The sequence below is a fragment of the Cyprinus carpio genome, chromosome A4, assembly GCF_018340385.1.
Source record: "Cyprinus carpio isolate SPL01 chromosome A4, ASM1834038v1, whole genome shotgun sequence".
Lineage (NCBI taxonomy): Eukaryota > Metazoa > Chordata > Actinopteri > Cypriniformes > Cyprinidae > Cyprinus > Cyprinus carpio.
The window spans coordinates 23,716,490-23,736,443 of record NC_056575.1 but is presented as its reverse complement, the minus strand read 5'-3'; the positions used below and the strand labels follow the sequence as shown (position 1 = coordinate 23,736,443).

The window sequence follows — 19,954 nt, the reverse complement described above, 5'->3', positions numbered from 1 at the left end:
AAAGGAATTCAAAGTTTTACTCTTACTTAATTCACTTTGAAACAGACAAATTCTGCCCACACAAAAGGACTTCTTCCCATTAATTTATTTTAAAAAAAATCTAATTCTTTGAATGAACATGTATGTCCCCATAATGTGACACAGTGTGTACAATCACTTTGTCTTTTTTATTGTATACTGTTTGATGCATGGTATATGTCACCTTTATTTGTATGGCGCTTTATACAATACTGGATGTGTCAAAGCAGTTTTACAGTGTTGAACAGGAAAACTGTTTATCAATAATGCAAGAAGACAATAACAGTCATTTGTCCAACTAAAGTCAGTTTATTGATGATTCAGCTCTCTTCCAATAGTGTCTGTGCAATCAGTCAAGTGTCTCCAACTAAGCAAGTCAAAATGCGACAGTGGCAAGGAACCAAAACTCTATCGCTAAAGAACTCAAACTTCTAAAACTTTGGGAGAAACCAGGCTCAGTCAGGGGGCCAGTTTTCCTCTGGCCAGACGATACCAGCATGGTGTGGTTTAATTCCAGCCTGCAACAAGGTGCAGAGGACTTGTCTGGTTCCCGTGGTCTTGTGCTGATCGTTGTCGAGGTGATGAGGTCTTCAAGGGGATTTGTCTCTGGGGCACATCTAGTTGACATGGTCTCTGCTGACATTCAGGGCTGTAGAGTGCTCTAGGTCCTGATCCACCATCTGATCTGGATACAGACTGGATCCGTATGGCTACGGTGACGTCGGAATAAGAATGAAAGAGATTAATTTTAGCATTGATGCCATTTGGGTGTTATGGGAAGTGTTCCCAGTTCCGGTTGACCTAATTAATGCAGCCTAACAATCCTTTAACAAATTTAAATTGTAGAAATGCAAAAGTGTATTATGTGGATGCCAAGTTAAAGTGTGTCTGCCTAGGTAGATTATTCCAGAGTTTTGGCGCTAAATAGGAAAAGGATCTGCCGGACGCAGTTGATTTTGATATTCTAGGTATTATCAAATGGCCAGAGTTTTGAGATACCAGCGGACATGAAGAACATGTGATATGAGCTTGCTCAAGTATTGAGGAGCTACACCATTCATGGCTTTATAAGTATTAAGCAAGATTTTAAAATGTATTCAATGTTCATTAGGGAGCCATTGCAGAGTTTACAGAACCAGGTCAATGTGGTCGTACTTCCTGGTTCTAGTAAGAACTCTAGCTGCTGCATTTTGGACTAGCTGGAGTTTGTTTGTAAGCACGAAGAACAACCACCCAATAAAGCATTACAATAATCTACCCTTGAGGTCATGAATGCATGAATAAATGTTTCTGCATTTGACATTGAGAGCATAGGATGTAATTTAGATATATTTTTAAGATGGAAAAATGGGTCCCACTTTATATTAAGTGTCCCTAATACCTGTGTGGTTACATAGTAACTAAATGTGTATGTAGTATGTAACCATAGTGTAAGTACACATTGGTACATACTATCTACAGCTGTAATATTTCTGTAACTACACACATGTAACAACCCTCAAGATGGTTTGTGCAAGTACAAATGTGTAACAGGACATATTTAACTACATTTTGTAACAACAATATGTATAAGAGTAATTGGAACCATTTGATCCAGGGGGTGGCGATGGGTAGGTTTAGGCCGGTGAAACACTGGCTGAGTGGCGTTTCTGTTGCGTGTCAGTTGCGTGGCGGCTGCGTCGCGTTTTCTATGTCTTTACACACCAGAACCATGCCTGCCGTGGCGCTGGTGCGCTGCTGCTGCTGTAGGTGACATAGAGGGAGGCCGCCGACAGACCAGGCTCTTGTCTTCACGACAACAATTTCAACTTTTTTCACACACCTACACCTTCCAAAATCCGAAAAATTGGTAAGTAAGTGTTTATTTCAATAACATTTACAAATTTGTGTAGCTTTAAAGAGCTTATTTTAGCCTGCCTTATGTTGGACCGTCACTCAGAATACACACTACATTGTTAAAATGTCATTAATTAATATGTATTTGTGTACAAAATGACATATAAACATATTTTCCTATTTTATTTTGCCTGGAAACGCTTGCAACACGCTTGCAACACGCTTGCGTGTCGCGTGAAAAATAGGCGTCGGTTCTATTTCTAGCATGCACGCATTTTCCGCGCGGCTCGAGCCCCGCCTGAGATGCACTTCTCAAGCAGTCTGCAAGCTCTAACCTGTCAACATGGGAGCCAAATTAAAAATGGACACGCCACGCAGCTGAAACGCTTACGCCATGCATCCAGTGTGTCACCGGCCTTAGGGGTGAAGTAGGATCCAGAGGGTGGAGATGAGTAGGTTTAGGGGTGGAAATAGGATCTAGGGGGTGGAGAAGGGTAGGTTTAGGGGTATGTAAAGTGGGAGGAGTTGGATTTTGAGTTGGAGTTGGTGCACCACTGTAATACCAGTGTACTTACATGGTAACTCCTCAGCCTAACCTACTGTCCGCTGCTGTGTAACATCAGACTAATTACATGATAAATAATATAAAGTGTACCAATTACTGTCCGCTGCTGTGTAACATCAGACTAATTACATGATAAATAATATAAAGTGTACCAATTACTGTCCGCTGCTGTGTAACATCAGACTAATTACATGATAAATAATATAAAGTGTACCACTGTCCTGTTACACATTTGTACTTACACATACCATTCGGTAGGTTGTTACATAAGTGTAGTTACACAAACATTAGAGCTGTAGATAGTATGTACCAATGTGTACTTACACTGTGGTTACATACTACATACAAATCTAGTTACTATGCAAGTACACAGGTATTAGGGACACAATATAAAGTGGGTCCGAAAAATGCAGTTTTACAAATGCTAGAAACATGGTTTTCAAAGGAAAGATTGCTATCAAATACCACACCTAAGTTCCTAACTGATGATGAGGAATTAACAGTGCAGCCATCAAGTGTTAGACAATGAGGTTTTTTGTCCACTAATTAAATCCTCAGTTTTTTCAGAATTTAGCACTAGGAAATTACTAGTCATCAAGTTTTTTTATCAACTATGCATTCCGTTAGTTTTGCAAATTTGTAGGTTTAATGGGGCTGTGAAGAAATATAGAGCTGAGTATCATTAGCATAACAGTGAAAGCTAACACCATGTTTCTTGATGATATCTCCCAAAGGTAACATGTAAAAAGTGTGAAAAGTAACGGTCCTATAACTGAGCCTTGTGGCATTCCATACTGTACTTGTGAGCTATATGCTATTTCTTATTTACGGCTAGGAATTGATGATGGTCAGATAAGTAAGATTTGAACCATGACAATCAGAGTCGGCGTCACAGCAGATCTACTGGAGGGGCATTGGATCATCGGCGGGGGGCACTGTCGTTTGATAAATATTTTTTGACTCATTGGCAACATCATAGTAGCATGGAAATCCAGACCTAAATCTGAAAGATCTATATAGAATGACAATGAACGATTTAGACTTGGGCTTTTATCTAAAAGAGGAACAGAAGACGGTGCTGAAATTTGCTGTTTTGCCGACCGGATACGGCAAGAGTCAGTTAGCTCCAATGATCTATATAGAATGACATTCTACCCTAGAATGTTAGCTCCAATGATCTATCTATATAGAATGTCATTATATATATATATCAGGGCAAATCAATCAAAGCAAATCACCTGAACACCAGATAACATTCTACATATATATTTTTTTTTTTAACTGTCTTGTTTAATAATACACAATAGTATAGCCTAGTTCAGCACTTTGCGAATGGACAGCGACTCAAGTAGCACTTAGTAGCCTATTCTCGTGTTCTACGAGTTCAGTAGCCTACATTTTTGGGATACGCGCGGGGAATTGCGGCTAACGTTCATAACCTTGCACGTAGAGAGTGCTTTTAAGAGCTAAGATAGGCTAGGCTACATCGTTATTGGGAAACCCGGCCCAGAACAGATAGCCTAAACAAAAGAACAGGACAGAAAATAATAATATAAATATAATATAGGCTAAATAAAAAACATAAAATAGGCCTACAATAAACCATATATACATTTTTTATACTTAAATAATTAACAAATTACAATGACAAAAATAAAACACTGAATCAGTTTGAAGCTTTGAGAAACCAGCAAAAAAAAAATTCCCCATCAGACAAAGTTTTTTCATATAGATGTTTCTGAAAACTTAAGGCTTTTTTCTTCATAAAACGATTTGGACATCATCACACAAATGTCTGCGTATGGACCAGTTAAATCAGAAGACTAAAATTCACCTGCAGAGAATAAGGATGTCACAACAATAATGAGCAACTCACACAAGGTATAAGATATAAACTGATTTTTTAGTTTTTGATTGGCGTAGAATGCAAATTTTGTAGAACTTGAGAAATAGATAAAGATAAAATAAAATACAGGAAATGGAAAAAATAAAATACAGAAAATACAAAGTGTGCTTCAACAAATAAAATCATTTCTTTAAACACCGTTTTTTCTTAGGGTTTCAAGGACTTTAAATACTCTAATGGACTCATTTTCTAAACAAAATAAATAAAGGACAAAAATAAATGTATATTCTGTTATTACTTTATGCTAATACTTGTTTTTAACTTGGGTTACACACCTCCCAGCAGTTTATGCACGCACCAAGCAGAAATGACATGAGCCCATATATCTTTACAGACAGCCAAGTATAAAACACAAATGCAGTAAGAACCCACAAACATTCATCAACAATTCACCTGCTTTTTTAAAAATTAGCTGCTAACAACTGTCTATAATATAGACGGATAAACTGTTCTTCAACTTGAAATGGATTTTGCGCGCGCGCTGCAAATCAAATGTAACAAGTTTACTCGGCGACCAATAAGCATTCACCATGACGAAGCCTATTAACGTGCAATGAACAACCAAAATTATGCATTTTCCCCATTCTTTTTATTTTATTTAATTTAAGTTACAGTTTGAACATTTAATATTAAAATAATAACTAAAAGGGATTTTTTTTTTGGGGTCACGCCATGGCCTGTAGGAGGGGCATCAATGACTGCTTGGGGGGGCACGGCACTCGAATGCCCCACCACAGCGCCGGCGCTGATGACAATGCAGTTCCACTAATGGCAACATAATTTTGTAGTCTACGATAGTGTCAAACGTGGCACTAAGATCCAGTAGCACTATGGGAGAAATGCAACCATGATCGGATGCAATTGTTCCTTAGGGGATCTATAGTGCAATATCTGATGCAATACTTTGGCTGACGGCTGCATGGTTATACTATTATCTCTAATAGTATCGATGTTGGAAGTAAAGAAGTTTATAAAATAATTACCGCTGTGCTGTTGGGAAAGGTCTGTGTCTGTTGATGCTTTATTTTTTGTTAATTTAGCCACTGTATTGAATAAATGCCTGGGGTTGTGTTTGTTCACTGTAAAAAATTACACTGGTGGGTGTTAAATATAACTCATGAAAATCAATTAGATTTTACTTAAGTATATTAGTTAACAAGTAAAATATATAATAATGGGTAAATTCTACCTACACAATTGTTTTGTGTTACAGTTATTCCTGTAAACAAAAAGGTGAAGAAATATATACCCCAAAATAATAGCTCTGGCACCTCAAAGTGCACATGCGTCAACGTCCAGGAGGGAATCGTGTGATTCATCTTCTGTGTCAATGGCGGGACCGCAATGGGCCAGACTGCAGGTAAGTTTTATTTATAACATGCTGACATTATCATTAATGCAAATGTTAATTGTTTAATGCTAAGAGCTACACAAAGATTTGTAATTGGCGCACTTCTGTGCTATGTTGTCGGCGCCACAGCCGTGATGATTGACTGTTATAATTTGTGGTTTGTCAAATTAGCTTTGAAAGTGGAGAACATTGTCCAATAAGGGCACATGCAAATGCGAGTAAAAATCTACATTGGTGATTAAAATATATTAGCTTCCATTAGTGTTATGTATATGGCTAAAATTAGTGAAAAGCTTTAGTGAATTTGCAGCACACGTGTGGACTGTAAAAACTAAAGGAGTCTCAGATATCCTTTTGAGTACTCTATGAACTTAAAAATTTATTTTAAGTGCCCTCAAAGCTCTTTTTCTCATGATAGGGCTCCTGGAGGAAACATTATAGTATTTGCAGTTCATGCAGGAACTCATGGGATCCTTGAAGCACTTTGTTTCTAGTTCTGAGATTCTGGAGTCACCTTTTCATTACACTGAGAGCTCAGAGTGCTCTGGGGGTTCCTGGAGGATCTCAAATTAAAAAAAAAATCTGATCACATTAGAGTGTTTCCTGGAAGATTTTGTAAAAGCCAGCATCTGGAAGAACCCAGAGATTCATGTGACAAAAATGAAATATGACTAATTATTATTAATAATATTTACTTTATTGTGGCACTTGCCATGTGAAAACAAAAAACTTGCATGATTAGAAAAGACTACATGGTTTTAAAAATTGTCACACTTGTTCTGTTTACAGTCGGAATTGGCTGTCGTAACATAAATAAATAAATAAATAAATAAAGGACATACAAAATCTACAAATCAGCCACAGTATATCCAACTAAAATGATTTATTGAAAACACTGTTCTAAGCAATAGGGAATATATGCATATACAGTCATACAGGCATCCAGTGGCTACACCATGTTATTACAAATAATTTAAATTTTTCCTCCAGATTGCACTTTTATCTGCCTCCATTTGTTGGATTTTAAATAATTTTGTTTGTATAACTTTAAATACTGCATTAACTAATCATTTAAATCTTTTGAATGTGGATAGGTACCCTGAAACTTTAAAACAAACATAAAAAATATTATTGAACTAAATATGCCTCAACACCATGGTTGAGAGAGAGAGAGAGAGTGACAGTTGATGTGCTAAGAACAGACGGGGGAAAGCACTTATTTCACAAATTTTAGGATTTTTTTTTTTTTTTTTTTATTGTGAAATGATTATATCTGAAAATATGTGTTTGTGGGTACATTTGCGTGTATGCTTTTTTGACACAGTGTTAAGTTTATTTTTTATTTTTTAATGAAATTTTGATTATTTGTTTTTGTGGTTGGAATCCATGCTGATGTTTGTAAACTGTGTCTTGAGCTGAAGGCATCGTGAACAATCATTACAGTATAACCATTCATTTCCACTTAATATAATACACATTAAACTATATACTATATCTCGATGCATAGCCAGCAACACGCTACATTAAAGATACATATGAAGCAGATTGCGATGTGATACGATTCACCTGTTACGATACAGTGTGATCCAATTTCGATTCGATTCAACACAATGCGATGCAATGGAAAAAAATATGACCACTTATAATGCCTTGAGGCCTGTTTCATAAAGCTTATTTCCATTAGTCTGACTCATTGTTAAATGATTTGGTTCCATAAAGCAAATTTAACATAGGCCTAGATCAAGCTAGTCACTGTGGAAACTTATGCTGGGAAACTAACCTGGTCTAAAGTAGGCTAACTGTCAGACTAACCTGAGTTCCTCTAACACTGACCAATAGGAACCCAATGATATTTCTACTCTCTCACATACTATTATTTAACCCTTTTTTTTTTTTACAGTTTCTAGCCATGCAGCCTTTCTCTCTGGTTTTATGGCAGCTGTACTTTTATAGTTTGCAGAACATTACAATCTAAAATTGCTCTTAACTTAATTATAAATGAAAAATAATAAAGAAAATGACTATATTTTAACTGGTATAAGAAAAACACATTAACTCTTTGAGCTTAGTAATTAGGACTGAACTAGCTTACATTTAGGTTTAAAATTCTACAAAAGACACATTTAATGTCCAACAACAAATATTTTAACAAAATGTATATTTTACTCAGAATTATTGCGCTACTATTCTATTGCACTATACTGTGTTGCCGGTACTCAGAGTAAAAGCATCAGGCTCTGGGTGATTATATGATCCCATATATAATTAGAAAGGACACTATATAAATCACACTTTCCAGGCGGGATCACCTCTCATCTCGACCAATCACATGAATGAATGCAAGTGGAGTGTGTGCGGCGTGATAGCATGTCAGTGGAGTGATCACAATGCTGGCTCAACATTGTGATGTCTATCAGTCATCGGCGAATAGTTCTTTCAGGTGCAATATTCTTTGTAGCAATTTGCTTGAATGGGAGGCCATTTTGATACAAAGTGATGATGGCTGCACGTGTTTCTTTGGAGTTAACCATTGCTAACAAGAACACAATGATTGGAAATGCTTCTTCCCTGCTTTTATAGCAATCAGTCTGCTCTTACAATCTAGTTAGTATGATAGTGATTTGATTTCACCTGACTAATACTCATTCACACTTTACATGTGCTGCTGATATGATTAGTCAGTAAATGTTAGCTGGTCATTATGTGTCAGGATAAAAAAAAAGAAAAAAAAAGGAAATATTTTATTTTTTCTTTTTTTGTGAAAAGCTTATTTTTTGGCCAATGAAGCTTTTAGCAATTATTTAAAATGCATCTCATCACTTTACCAATAATCTATGAACACAACAACAGCTTAACCAGCAAACTTTGCAAAACATTTACATTTAATCATTTAACAGACGCTTTTATCCAAAGGGACTTACAAATGAGAACAATAGAAGCAATCAGATCAACAAGAGAAGAACAACGGTATACAAGTGCCATGACAAGTCTCAGTTAGTCTGGTACAGAACACATAGCCAGGGTTTTTTTTTTTATTATATATATATATAAGAATATGATAGACAAGAAAAGAAAAGGTAAGTACTAGTATTAGTTGGTTAAGTGCAGGCAAAAAAGATGAGTCTTTAGATGTTTTTTGAAAATGAGTAAAGACTCAGCTGTTCGAATTGAGATTGGGAGGTAATTCCACCAGCTGGGCGCAGTCCAGGAAAAGGTCCGTGAGAGTGATTTTGAACCTCTTTGGGATGGCACCACAAGGAGTCGTTCACTTGCAGAGCTCAAACTTCTGGAGGGCGCATAAGATTGAACTAATGAGCTTAGGTGTGTTGGTGCCGTGCCAGTGGTCGTCTTGTAGGCAAGCATCAGTACCTTGAATTTGATGCGAGGGCTACTGGTAGCCAGTGTAACCTGATGAGGAGAGGAGTAACATGAGCTGTTTTTGGCTCATTGAAGTCAACCCTCGCTGCTGCATTCTGGATCAGTTGTAGAGTCTTGATAGTACATGCAGGAAGGCCCACTAGGAGAGCATTACAATAGTCCAGTCTGGAGAGAACAAGAGCTTGGACAAGAAGTTGGGTGGCTTGCTCTGACAGGAAGGGTCTAATCTTCCTAATGTTGTATAAGGCAAATCTGCATGACCGGGTCATTGTGGCAATGTGGTCTGTAAAGCTTAACTGATGATCCATCACAACTCCTAGGTTTCTGGCTGTCCTGGAAGGAGTTATGGTTGATGAACCCAGCTGTATAGAGAAGTTGTGATGAAACGATGGGTTAGCTGGAACCACCAGCAGCTCTGTCTTAGTAAGGTTGAGCTGAAGGTGATGGTCATTCATCCAGCTAGAAATGTCACTCAGACAGGCTGAAATGCGAGCAACTACCGTTCGGTCATCTGGTTGGAATGAGAAGTAGAGTTGAGTGTCATCAGCGTAGCAGTGATAGGAAAAGCCATGCTTCTGAATGACAGATTCTAATGACGTCATGTAGATGGAGAAGAGAAGTGGTCCAAGTACTGAGCCTTGAGGAACCCCAGTAGCAAGTTGTTGTGACTTAGAAACTTCACCCCTCCAAGACACCCTGAAGGATCTAAAACAGCTTCCAAAACAGCTAGTTAAGTACTTTCACTAGCTTTGGTCACGCCTCCTATTTAGCAGACCGAAACTGGCCAGTCCCGCGATAGGCAAACGCAAAACCAAGCGTCACTTCAGCACGTATTTACCAGGGTAAGACACACAGTAAATAAAGCAAAGTTTTCCTAGCAACGACGATCACGCAGTAGTCTAATGAGAAAACGAGGCAAAACACTTACAAACTGCTGTCCTTATCTGTTGCTCGACTGTTTCTTCTCAACAAACCACAAAATTTATATCACTGCCAAAACTTTTGGCCATGACTGTACAAACAAAATTAATTCAACATATTTTCTGGTGCCATTTTAAATTGCAGAGCCAGTTAAAACTCTTTTTACACAAAGAACAAAAAAGAAAATGTCTCACATCTACATGACTTTTGAGGTGTATCTGAAAGTGTGAGGACAGAAGAAACTTTAATACACTGATCACAATTAAGCAGACTTCCAGTTTTTAAAGGCGATTCATCTGCGATAATATTGCGTAGCTTGTCAGTGATCTACGGCTCTGTCTATTAAATGCCGCTCCATTTGAAAGCAGGTGATGGTGATTTAGCGGTAATCAGGGAACCGGCTTTACTGACGAAATGTGCATGACAATCGCATGCGATATATCGCCCATCCCTACCTTGTCACACTGAAGAGTCCTGCAATTTCTTTCCAGAATGAGTTTGCAAATGACGTTTGAAATCTGTGTGATATGCAAATCTCTTCTCACACTGATGACATGTGTAAGGCTTCTCTCCAGTGTGAAGTCTCATGTGACTGTTTAGGTTTCCTTTAATTGTGAAATTCTTTCCACAATGAGGGCAGGTGAAAGGCTTCTCTCCAGTGTGAACTCTAATGTGAACCTTAAGTTTTGTATTGTTTGAGAAAGATTTTCCACAGTGATGGCACATTATAGGATTCTCTCCGGTGTGGGTTATTACATGATTCTTAAGGTGTTTATTGTCTATGAAACTCCTTCCACACTGATGACATAGAAAACTATTCTCTCTTGAGTGAATCCTCATGTGGCCAGAAAGGTTTACTTTAAGCCTGAAGCTCTTATCACACTTATCACATGTGAACGGCTTCTCTCCCGTGTGAATTCTCATATGGGCATTAATTGTTGCTCTATGTGAAAAACTCTTTCCACACTGAGGGCAGGTGTATGGCTTCTCTCCAGTGTGAATTCTCATGTGGCTTTTAAGACTTTCTTTTTGAATGAAACTTTTTCCACACTGTTGGCAGCTGAAAGGCTTCTCTCCAGTGTGAATTCTCATGTGGACATTAAGGTTTCCTTTTTCAGTGAAACTCTTTCCACACTGAATGCAGGAAAGCACTTGAGCACTTTGTTGTGTGAAAGTCTTTTCAGTCTGTAAGCAGCTAAAAGATTTTTCTCCATTTATGAAATCATTTTGTTTCTCAACCAGATCTTTCTCCTCCTTTAAATCATTCCATTCTTGACTCTCCTCTTTTGGCAGCATCAAGTCTAAGGCAAAAAAGACACATAAAAGTTAACTCCAGATTAATAGTACAAAGCAACAGACATCAAAACATTTAGACAAGTTGTTCTTCATGTTTTTTGGCCTAGCACACAATTATCCAGGTCCTTAACCTTTCTGTGTTTATTGTAGAACTTTGTATCCTCTGCAAGGTTACATTAAATTGATCAGTAAAGACATTTATAATTTATATATATAAATAAATATAAATTAAGGGTCTAACAGTTGCCCTACAGAAAGCTGACAGAAACACTTAAAGGGGTCCTATTATGCTTTTTAACGTTTTGAATTTTAGTCAGTATGTTTGGGCATAAAAAAGATCTACAAAGTTACAAATCTCAAAGTCCACTCCAAAGGGAGGCATTTTGTTTTAAAAAAAATCCCTTTTCAAGAACTACAACGAACGGCTCGTTTGGACTACAGCGTTGTTTTCCGGGGTTTCGTGATGTCACAATGCGGCCATTAGAATATCATTAAAATAATTCCCGCATATGTAAATTTGAATGGTTGGGGGGTGGAGAGGGGCAATGATGTGGTTAGAACGCTTGGCTGAGTGCCTCAGACAAAACGAAGACAAAGATGAAGTGCTTCATGTTTTGTAAAAGATAAAGTAAATCTTAAATAACTATTAAAATTGACAGCAATGCATATTTACAGTACCTTTTGAATTTCTGAACCTTTGAAATAAACATAATGCATATTACCATTGCACTGAACTGTACATAGTAAATGCAGTTGTTTTTCACCGTGTGGATTTTCAGGGGTGGGGGTGTGAATGTGTGTTTGGATAAGCACGGAGAGTAAGTAATGTATGCTAACATTTGTTGGTTACATTACAGTACATAAAATTTCACTTACCACATAAACAGAGTTAGGAGAGATGACTGAGGACAATGGCAAATGATTTGTAAATTTGGCACCACTGACAAAACATCTAATCTTGTAAAATGTGTGGTAAGTAGTGCGGCTCCATGTAAACGGAGTATGTGTGATCGCGAATCTCTAAAGTAAAAGTAAAAAGCGATTGTGCACTGAAAAGCAGTTTCAATGCCAGGCATAATAGCGGCTCCCCAATGACCGCAATTTATATAGACCTACAGTATATTTACCCAATGATATAACTGTGAGAGAAAGTATTGAAATATATATTTTCCTCCCATCTTGTATATATTCCATTTAGGGGTTCGGGTTCTGTATGTATATGTCATTTTCTTTCCGAAAACGGTATTGGGATGTGGTGGATTGCGGGGGGTGCGTGATCACAATGCCAGCTCAACATTGTGATGTCTATCAGCCATCGGCGATGGACGATGCCATCGTCTATCGGCCCAACCCTAGTTACCACTCTAATATGCAATGCATCATCTTGCAATATCCGTGCATGCAAAGGTTCTGCGCGATCCTCTTGTTCAATATTCTCGGGGTCTGAAACCAGCTCAAATTAACTATACCGGAGCAGACAGAACTTGCTGCTTTGGAAAGGGACGGGGCAGTACTGAAACACTGTCTAAGCTGTTTGCCAGTGAACGTGATTTTTACATCCTTGTTGATCCAGGAACATCACTTCAATCAACCAGTCAGAATTGAAAGATAACTTTTCAGGAAATTTCAGTTTTAGGCTTACAATCAGGGTTATGTGCTTCTACACCCTTGTTAATCAGCTATCATTTCCCTCTGATTTTAGGAATAAATTATAGTTATGTTTAGGGGTAGGGATTGGGTTAAGTCTGTATTTTTGGATAGTAATATTGATCCAGGATCAACAAAAGATGTTGATCCAGGAACATGTCTTACTTGGCAAAATCACGCTGACCCTGTTCCCCAATCACAACGCACTGGGACAGCTAACAAATCACATCACATTTCATTTTTCGGGCAGGCTGGGGAGAAAGGTATTGTAATAATGTAAATTATGTGTTTTTCGAACCACCAAGAATGAGAGCATGTTCTAGTACACCCCCAAAACAAAATCAAGATTTTGTAAAAGAGCATAATAGGACCCCTTTAAGTGAAGGGTCATTGCTATGGAAACAATACACCAGGGGTCAGCAAGTAAGTTTGGCATTGGGACAAAAAATTTCGGCACTAGATGGCGGGCCAGAACCTAGTCGAAATTAATTGATGAAAAATGCAACTAGAATTGCCTGTGACAGACTGTTACAGTGTCTTTTGTAACTAGTAGTGAGCTGTTACTCTGTGTTAAAGGTGCTGTATGTAGGATTGACACCGAGTGGTTGAACTAGGTGTTGCAGTCCAAATTCAAAATATTGGAGACATTTTTTTTCACCCCGCCCTTCCTCCTCAGACTTGATGCACAGGCAGGTTGCCAGATTGAGACACCAACAGGAACTTGATGATGAATTAAATGAAATGCACTGTGTTTTCCGCTAACTGGCAACCCAGGGTGCCGAAATACATCTGGGTAAACTGGCAGTGGGCATGTTTTTACAAACCAAAACAAAGATCGACATTCCGGCCCAGAACGCACATTTTCAAAGGAGAATAACTGACTGTAGCACTGTTTTACAGATAAACAAGTATGTTAACTTAGCAAGTTTCTTAACATGCTTCACCTAGGTTTCCTCATATGTATGTCATTGCTTATGTTGCACAAGTGCCCACTACTAGTGGAACATGTGTAATGAATTTCACCCTAAGCTTTTCCATACGAATTTGTTGTATACACTGTTCTATAGGCCTACAGATATGTTGGGAAAAAAGTTATACAATAATACACACACATGTATATATTTCAGAAGTATATGTAAGCAGGGTGCGATTTGCCGGGGGGGATGGGGGGGGGTTTCCCCCTATGCATCCCTGCCTCTGCTGAATAACTTTTATCCCCGGTGGGGATAAAAACATCATGCAAACCCGCTCTGACGTGCCGATCTGAATCAAATGATTCGCGATACGCGATCCGATTGGAGCGCTTCGAAACAGTGAAACATTTTGCGACGCAATGGTTTAACTTATTCGGAGTTTTCAAAAAGCTCCCTTGTGTTCTTTGCTCGCTTTCTCGATGTAATTTGTTGTTTGAATAACCGTGGACATTAAATCATTACAATTAATAGGCCTAACATAGGCTTACAATGTTTTTATTAAACTGAGATCACACTAAATACAATTTCTGTCTTATTAAAAACATTTCATAAAAATTTTCAAAAGCATCCCCCCCCTCTGTTTTTTTCACAAATCGCACCCTGTATGTAAGTATATTCATATTTATATTTGATTTACATTATATATAAATATATATCATTTGCATATAAATATACACAGAACACAAAAACTTTTATTTTGAATGAGATTAATAGTGAATAAATGATTTAATAGCCCTATTCCCTTGCCCAGTTGATTAGTTTTTTTTTTCTTACTGAGCCCCTCATGCCACCCCATTAAAAATCTGCAGCAGACTTAAGTAACAGGGAGCCTAATTAGAGATGGTGCACATGAAAAGACGATTTCTATAATGCATACAGTGGCATGCGAAAGTTTGGGCACCCCTGGTGCAAATTTCTGTTAATGTTAACAGTTAAGCCAGTGGATGAAATGATCTCCAAAGAGGCATAAAGTTACAGATGACACATTCCCTTTATATTTTAAACAAAATCATTTTTTATTTTCATTTTTTACATTTTCAAAATAACAGAAAAGGAAAATAACCCACAGGAAAAGTTTGGTCACCCTGCAGAGTTAGTACCTAGTAGCACCCCCTTTGGCAAGTATCACAGCTTGTAAATGCATTTCAGTTCTTGTTTGGGGGTTTTTGCCCATTCTTCCTTACAACAGTCTTCCAGTTCTGAGAGATTCCTGGGCCGTCTTGCACACACTGCTCTTTTGAGGTCTATCCACAGATTTTCAATGATGTTTAGGTCAGGAGACTGTGAGGGCCATGGCAAAACCTTCAGCCTCTGCCTCATTAGGTAGTCCATCATGGATTTTGAGGTGTGTTTAGGATCATTATCCATTTGTAGAAGCCAATCTGTTTTCAACTTCAGCTTTTTTACAGATGGTGTTCTGTTTGCTTCCAGAATTTGTTGGAATTTAATTGAATCTATTCTTCCCTCTACCCATGAAATGTTCCCTGTGCCACTGGCTGCAATACAACACCAAAGCATGATCAATCCACCCCCATGCTTAACAGTTGGACTGGTGTTATTTTCATGAAATGCTGTGCCCTTTGTTCTCCAAACATACCTTTGCTCATTGCAGCCAAAGAGTTATATTTTAACTCCAAACTGCATCAGGCTTGAGTAAATGTTCTTTTGCAAAATTCAAATGCTAAATTTTGTGACGAGGACGCAGGAGAGGTTTTCTTCTGATGACTCTTCCATGAAGGCCATATTTGTGCAGGTGTCACTTAAAGGGATGCTCCACCCCAAAATTAAAGTTTTCTCATTATTCACTTACCCCCATTTCGTTCCAAACCCGTAAAAGCTCCGTTCATCTTCGGAACACAATTTAAGATATTTTGGATGAAAACTGGGAGGCCTGTGACTGTCTCATAGACTGCCAAGTAAATAACTGTATCAACTTCCATAAAAGGTATGAAAGTCGTTGTCAGAATACTCCATCTGCCATCAGACGTGCAATCTGGGTTATATGAAGCGATGGGAACACTTTTTATAAGCGAAGACTTATAAACAATTCCTTTGTCGTCAGTCTCCTCTGTGTCTCTCCATATCACCGTATGCTATCTTATAGTCCTCCACGTCTGCTGCGTTCTCAAAACTCTGCCAATTTGATAATACCTAGAATATCAAAGTCAACTGCGGGCGGCAGATCCTTCTCCTATTTAGCGCCTAAACTCTGGAATAACCTACCTAACATTGTTCGGGAGGCAGACACACTCTTGCAGTTTAAATCTAGATTAAAGACCAATCTCTTTAACCTGGCTTACACATAACACACTAATATGCTTCTAATATCCAAATCCGTTAAAGGATTTTTAGGCTGCATTAATTAGGTAAACCAGAGCTGGGAACACTTCCCATAACACCCGATGTACTTGCTACATCGTTAGACGAATGGCATCTACGCTAATATTAGTCTGTTTCTCTCTTATTCCGTGGTCACCGTATCCACCAGATCCAGTCTGTATCCAGGTCAGATGGTGGATCAGCACCTAGAAAGGACCTCTACAGCCCTGAAAGACAGTGGAGACCAGGACAACTAGATGAGCCCCAGATACAGATCCCCTGTAAAGACCTTGTCTCAGACGACCCCCGGGACAAGACCACAGGAACCAGTTGAGTCCTCTGCACAATCTGACTTTGCTGCAGCCCTGGAATTGAACTGCTGGTTTCGTCTGGTCAGAGGAGAACTGGCCCCCCCAACTGAGCCTGGTTTCTCCAAAGGTTTTTTCTCCATTCTGTCACTGATGGAGTTTTGGTTCCTTGCCGCCGTCGCCTCTGGCTTGCTTAGTTGGGGACAGTTCATTTACAGCGATATCGTTGACTTGATTGCAAATGATTGCACAGATACTATTTAAACTGAACTGTGCTGCATGATGACATCACTGAATTCAGTGATGAACTGCCTTTAATTGTCATTTTGCATTATTGACACACTGTTTTCCTAATTAATGTTGTTCAGTTGCTTTGACAAAATCTGTTTTGTTTAAAGCGCTATATAAATAAAAAAAGGTGACTATGCTGAGTATGCTCTTCTGTAATATCGCGCCACAAGGATGCACTGTTTCTATGTGTATTTAGCTTTGATTTGAAAGAAAACAGCACATCCTTGTGGCACGGATGATACAGAAGAGCATACTCAGCATACAGTGATATGGAAAGACACAGAGGAGACTGTTCACAAAGAAATTGAAAATGTTTTCTTCGCTTACAAAATGTGTTCCCGTCACTTCATTTAACCCAGATTGCACGTCTGATGTCAGATGGATTATTCTGACGATGACTTTCATACCTTTTCTGGACCTTGACACTGTTATTTATTTGGCAGTCTATGGGACAGTCACAGGCCTCCCAGTTTTCATCCAAAATATCTTAAATTGTGTTCCAAAGATGAACGAAGCTTTTACAGGTTTGGAACGACATGGGGGTAAGTGAATAATGACAAAATTTTCATTTTGGGGTGGAGTATCCCTTTAACAGTTGAACAGTGTACCACAACTCCAGAGTCTGCCAAATCTTCCTGGAGGTTCTGACTCGCTTTTCTAGCAATCCTATGAACAGTTCTCGCTGATATTTTTCTTGGTCTTCCAGACCTTATCTAGACCTCCACTGTGTTTCTGTTAACTACCATTTTTAAAATTACATTCCGAACTGAGGAAATTGGTACCTGAAAACACTTTGCTATCTTCTTATAGCCTTTTCCTGCTTTGTGGGCGTCAATCATTTTCATTTTCAGAGTGCTAGACAACGGAACCCATGGCTGCTGGTTGTTGGGACAAGGCTAGAAAAGTCTGGGTATTTATAAAGCTTTGAAATTTGCATCACCTGGCCTTTCCTAATGATGACCGATGAACAGCGCTCTCTTCCACCCTCAATACCCATGGCTGAAGTGCCCTTGAGCAAGGCACTGAACCCCCAGTTGCTCCCCGGGCGCTGGATATAGCTGCCCACTGCCCCGGGTGTGTGTTCACGGTGTGTGTGTTCACTGCTGTGTGTGGATGCACTTGGATGGGTTAAATGCAGAGAACCAATTTCGAGTATGTGTTACCGTACTTGGCAAATGTCACGACTTTCACTTTTCACATTCACTCTCATTAACAGCAATTTTGACCATGGGAGCCCAGACTTTCGCATGCCACTGTAATATCATGATAGCATGTTATTGGTAATGATAGGGAAAAAAATATCATTCAAGTTTTTCCTAATTGAATCATTAACTCCACCTGTGTAAGAAATTAAACTTCAGAAAACCAGCAAGGGCTCCAGGCGGCAACTAAATGGGTGTTAAGGCCACGTAATATAAAGTGGCACCAGATTTTGTTTCATTTATATGCTGTGCTTGTTAAGCTGAACTCACTGGTAAGCAGTATTGTCAACTGATATACTGTTGTTGTTCTCTCGCTGGTCTGATTTCTTCTATTGTTCTCATTTGTAAGTCGCTTTGGATAAAAGCGTCTGCTAAATGATTAAATGTAAATGTAACAGCATTACGCGGCTCACAGTACTGGGACTGATTGATGTTTACCCAAAACTCTTATAAACAGCTGTAACTCTCTCACTGCCCACCCAAATATTTTTCAATTCCTTTTAAAAAGTAGTTCTTCCCAGAGTAAAGGCTAGTTTACAAGACACCAGTTTGACACAACGAGCACTTTTGAGGATGGAAAAAAATGTATAAACAACAAACGCAAAGTTATTCACTCACGCTTAACAGTTAGCATAATGTAAACTTAAATGAGTAACAGTATCTAACAAGAACATTAAGTAGTATAAATTAATGGTTTTCATTATTTTGAGTTCTGTAGAGGATGACATTGTAATAAGGACTAAATGAGTTTGAAAACCTACCTGTTGGTTCCTCAGTATCTTCTTGTTTGACTCTGAATTCTTCTTCAATCTTCACATCTTCATTCTCCTCTTTAATAAACGCCATCTTTATAACAGTGTGTCAGTTGCTTCACCAGGAGGTTTTTCTGTGTGTTTGGATACATTGTCATGTTTTAAATGAGAATAATTAACAGAAAGAAAACTAAATCCAAACTAAATATCTAGGTGTGTCTCAATAGTTCTACTATCACTACAAAGGAACACATATTACACCTCATATTTCGCTACTTTTTATATTTGGTATTTAATGATTTGTATATTACTTTAATAGGTTAAAATGTAATGAAAACATATGCTATTGTTTGTCATAAATGTTTGTGCTTTCTTTGCATTTGCATGTACACTGCATTCGTAGCATCGTGACCAGCAGGTGCCGCCAGCGTGTGCTGATTCGAGCGCTTTGGGACAGCGCATCATTTTGCAGAGCAATTTGTAAAACATAAAGCCCCGTTTTTCCAACACTACTTGCCAGTGTCCAAATTTGTGTTTACGATAAACTAATTCACGATATAGGGAGCGAAATGAGACGCACCTTTTCTGTTACTCATGTGTGTGTGGATGTTCTTTTTTTCTCCCCACAATAATCAACACAAATGATACATAAAATCTTACAATTTTACTTTCAATAATAATACATTCATTTTACAATGCTTGTAAAAACTATAAATAGGCTGAACAGTTTACATCGATTTAAATACTTTAAATGTTTTAAAACACAAACCTTTCTTCAGTTGAATCTGAACAGATGCAGAAGCGCGGCGCGGTCTTATGATGTCACAAAGCCAAATCAACATAAAAGTCTTATTCAATAGTATTCATAAGCTGTGTCTAAAATCAGTAAAAGAAATGTACAGTCAAAAAAAAAAATCCTTCCAAAAAATGACCTGTATGTCAGAGTTGAATTCTTGGTGAAATCAAAGATTTTCATAGTTTGTGTCTATAATAATTATAAGACACATAGAGTTTATCTTTATTTATTATTTTATATTTGAAGGTCTGAAATATTCATAACATAAAAATATATTAAAGGAAAACTAAATTTTTCTATAAAGGTATGAATCTGATCAGATTTTGGCCATCGGAGTGGATCAAAAAAGTGCATCATGTGACACAGCAGCCACAACAGCACTTATGTTTTATTA

The 19,954-nt window shown here is 38.2% G+C and overlaps 1 protein-coding gene across 1 annotated transcript; it reads right to left on the bottom strand.

Annotated features, from left to right (window-relative positions):
* Positions 1-9,640: 9,640 nt before the first annotated feature.
* LOC109082471 (gastrula zinc finger protein XlCGF8.2DB-like) lies at positions 9,641-18,829 on the bottom strand. Its single transcript, XM_019097346.2, has 2 exons — positions 18,774-18,829; positions 9,641-11,276 (listed from the first exon to the last, which is right to left on the bottom strand). The coding sequence occupies exon 2, from the start codon at positions 11,269-11,271 to the stop codon at positions 10,435-10,437; it is 837 nt and encodes a 278-aa protein (XP_018952891.2). The 5' UTR covers positions 11,272-11,276; positions 18,774-18,829; the 3' UTR covers positions 9,641-10,434.
* Positions 18,830-19,954: the final 1,125 nt, after the last annotated feature.

Coding starts and splice junctions, on each gene's coding strand:
- LOC109082471 (XM_019097346.2), bottom strand. CDS start 11,271: ATGCTGCCAAAAGAGGAGAGTCAAGAATGGAATGATTTAAAGGAGGAG.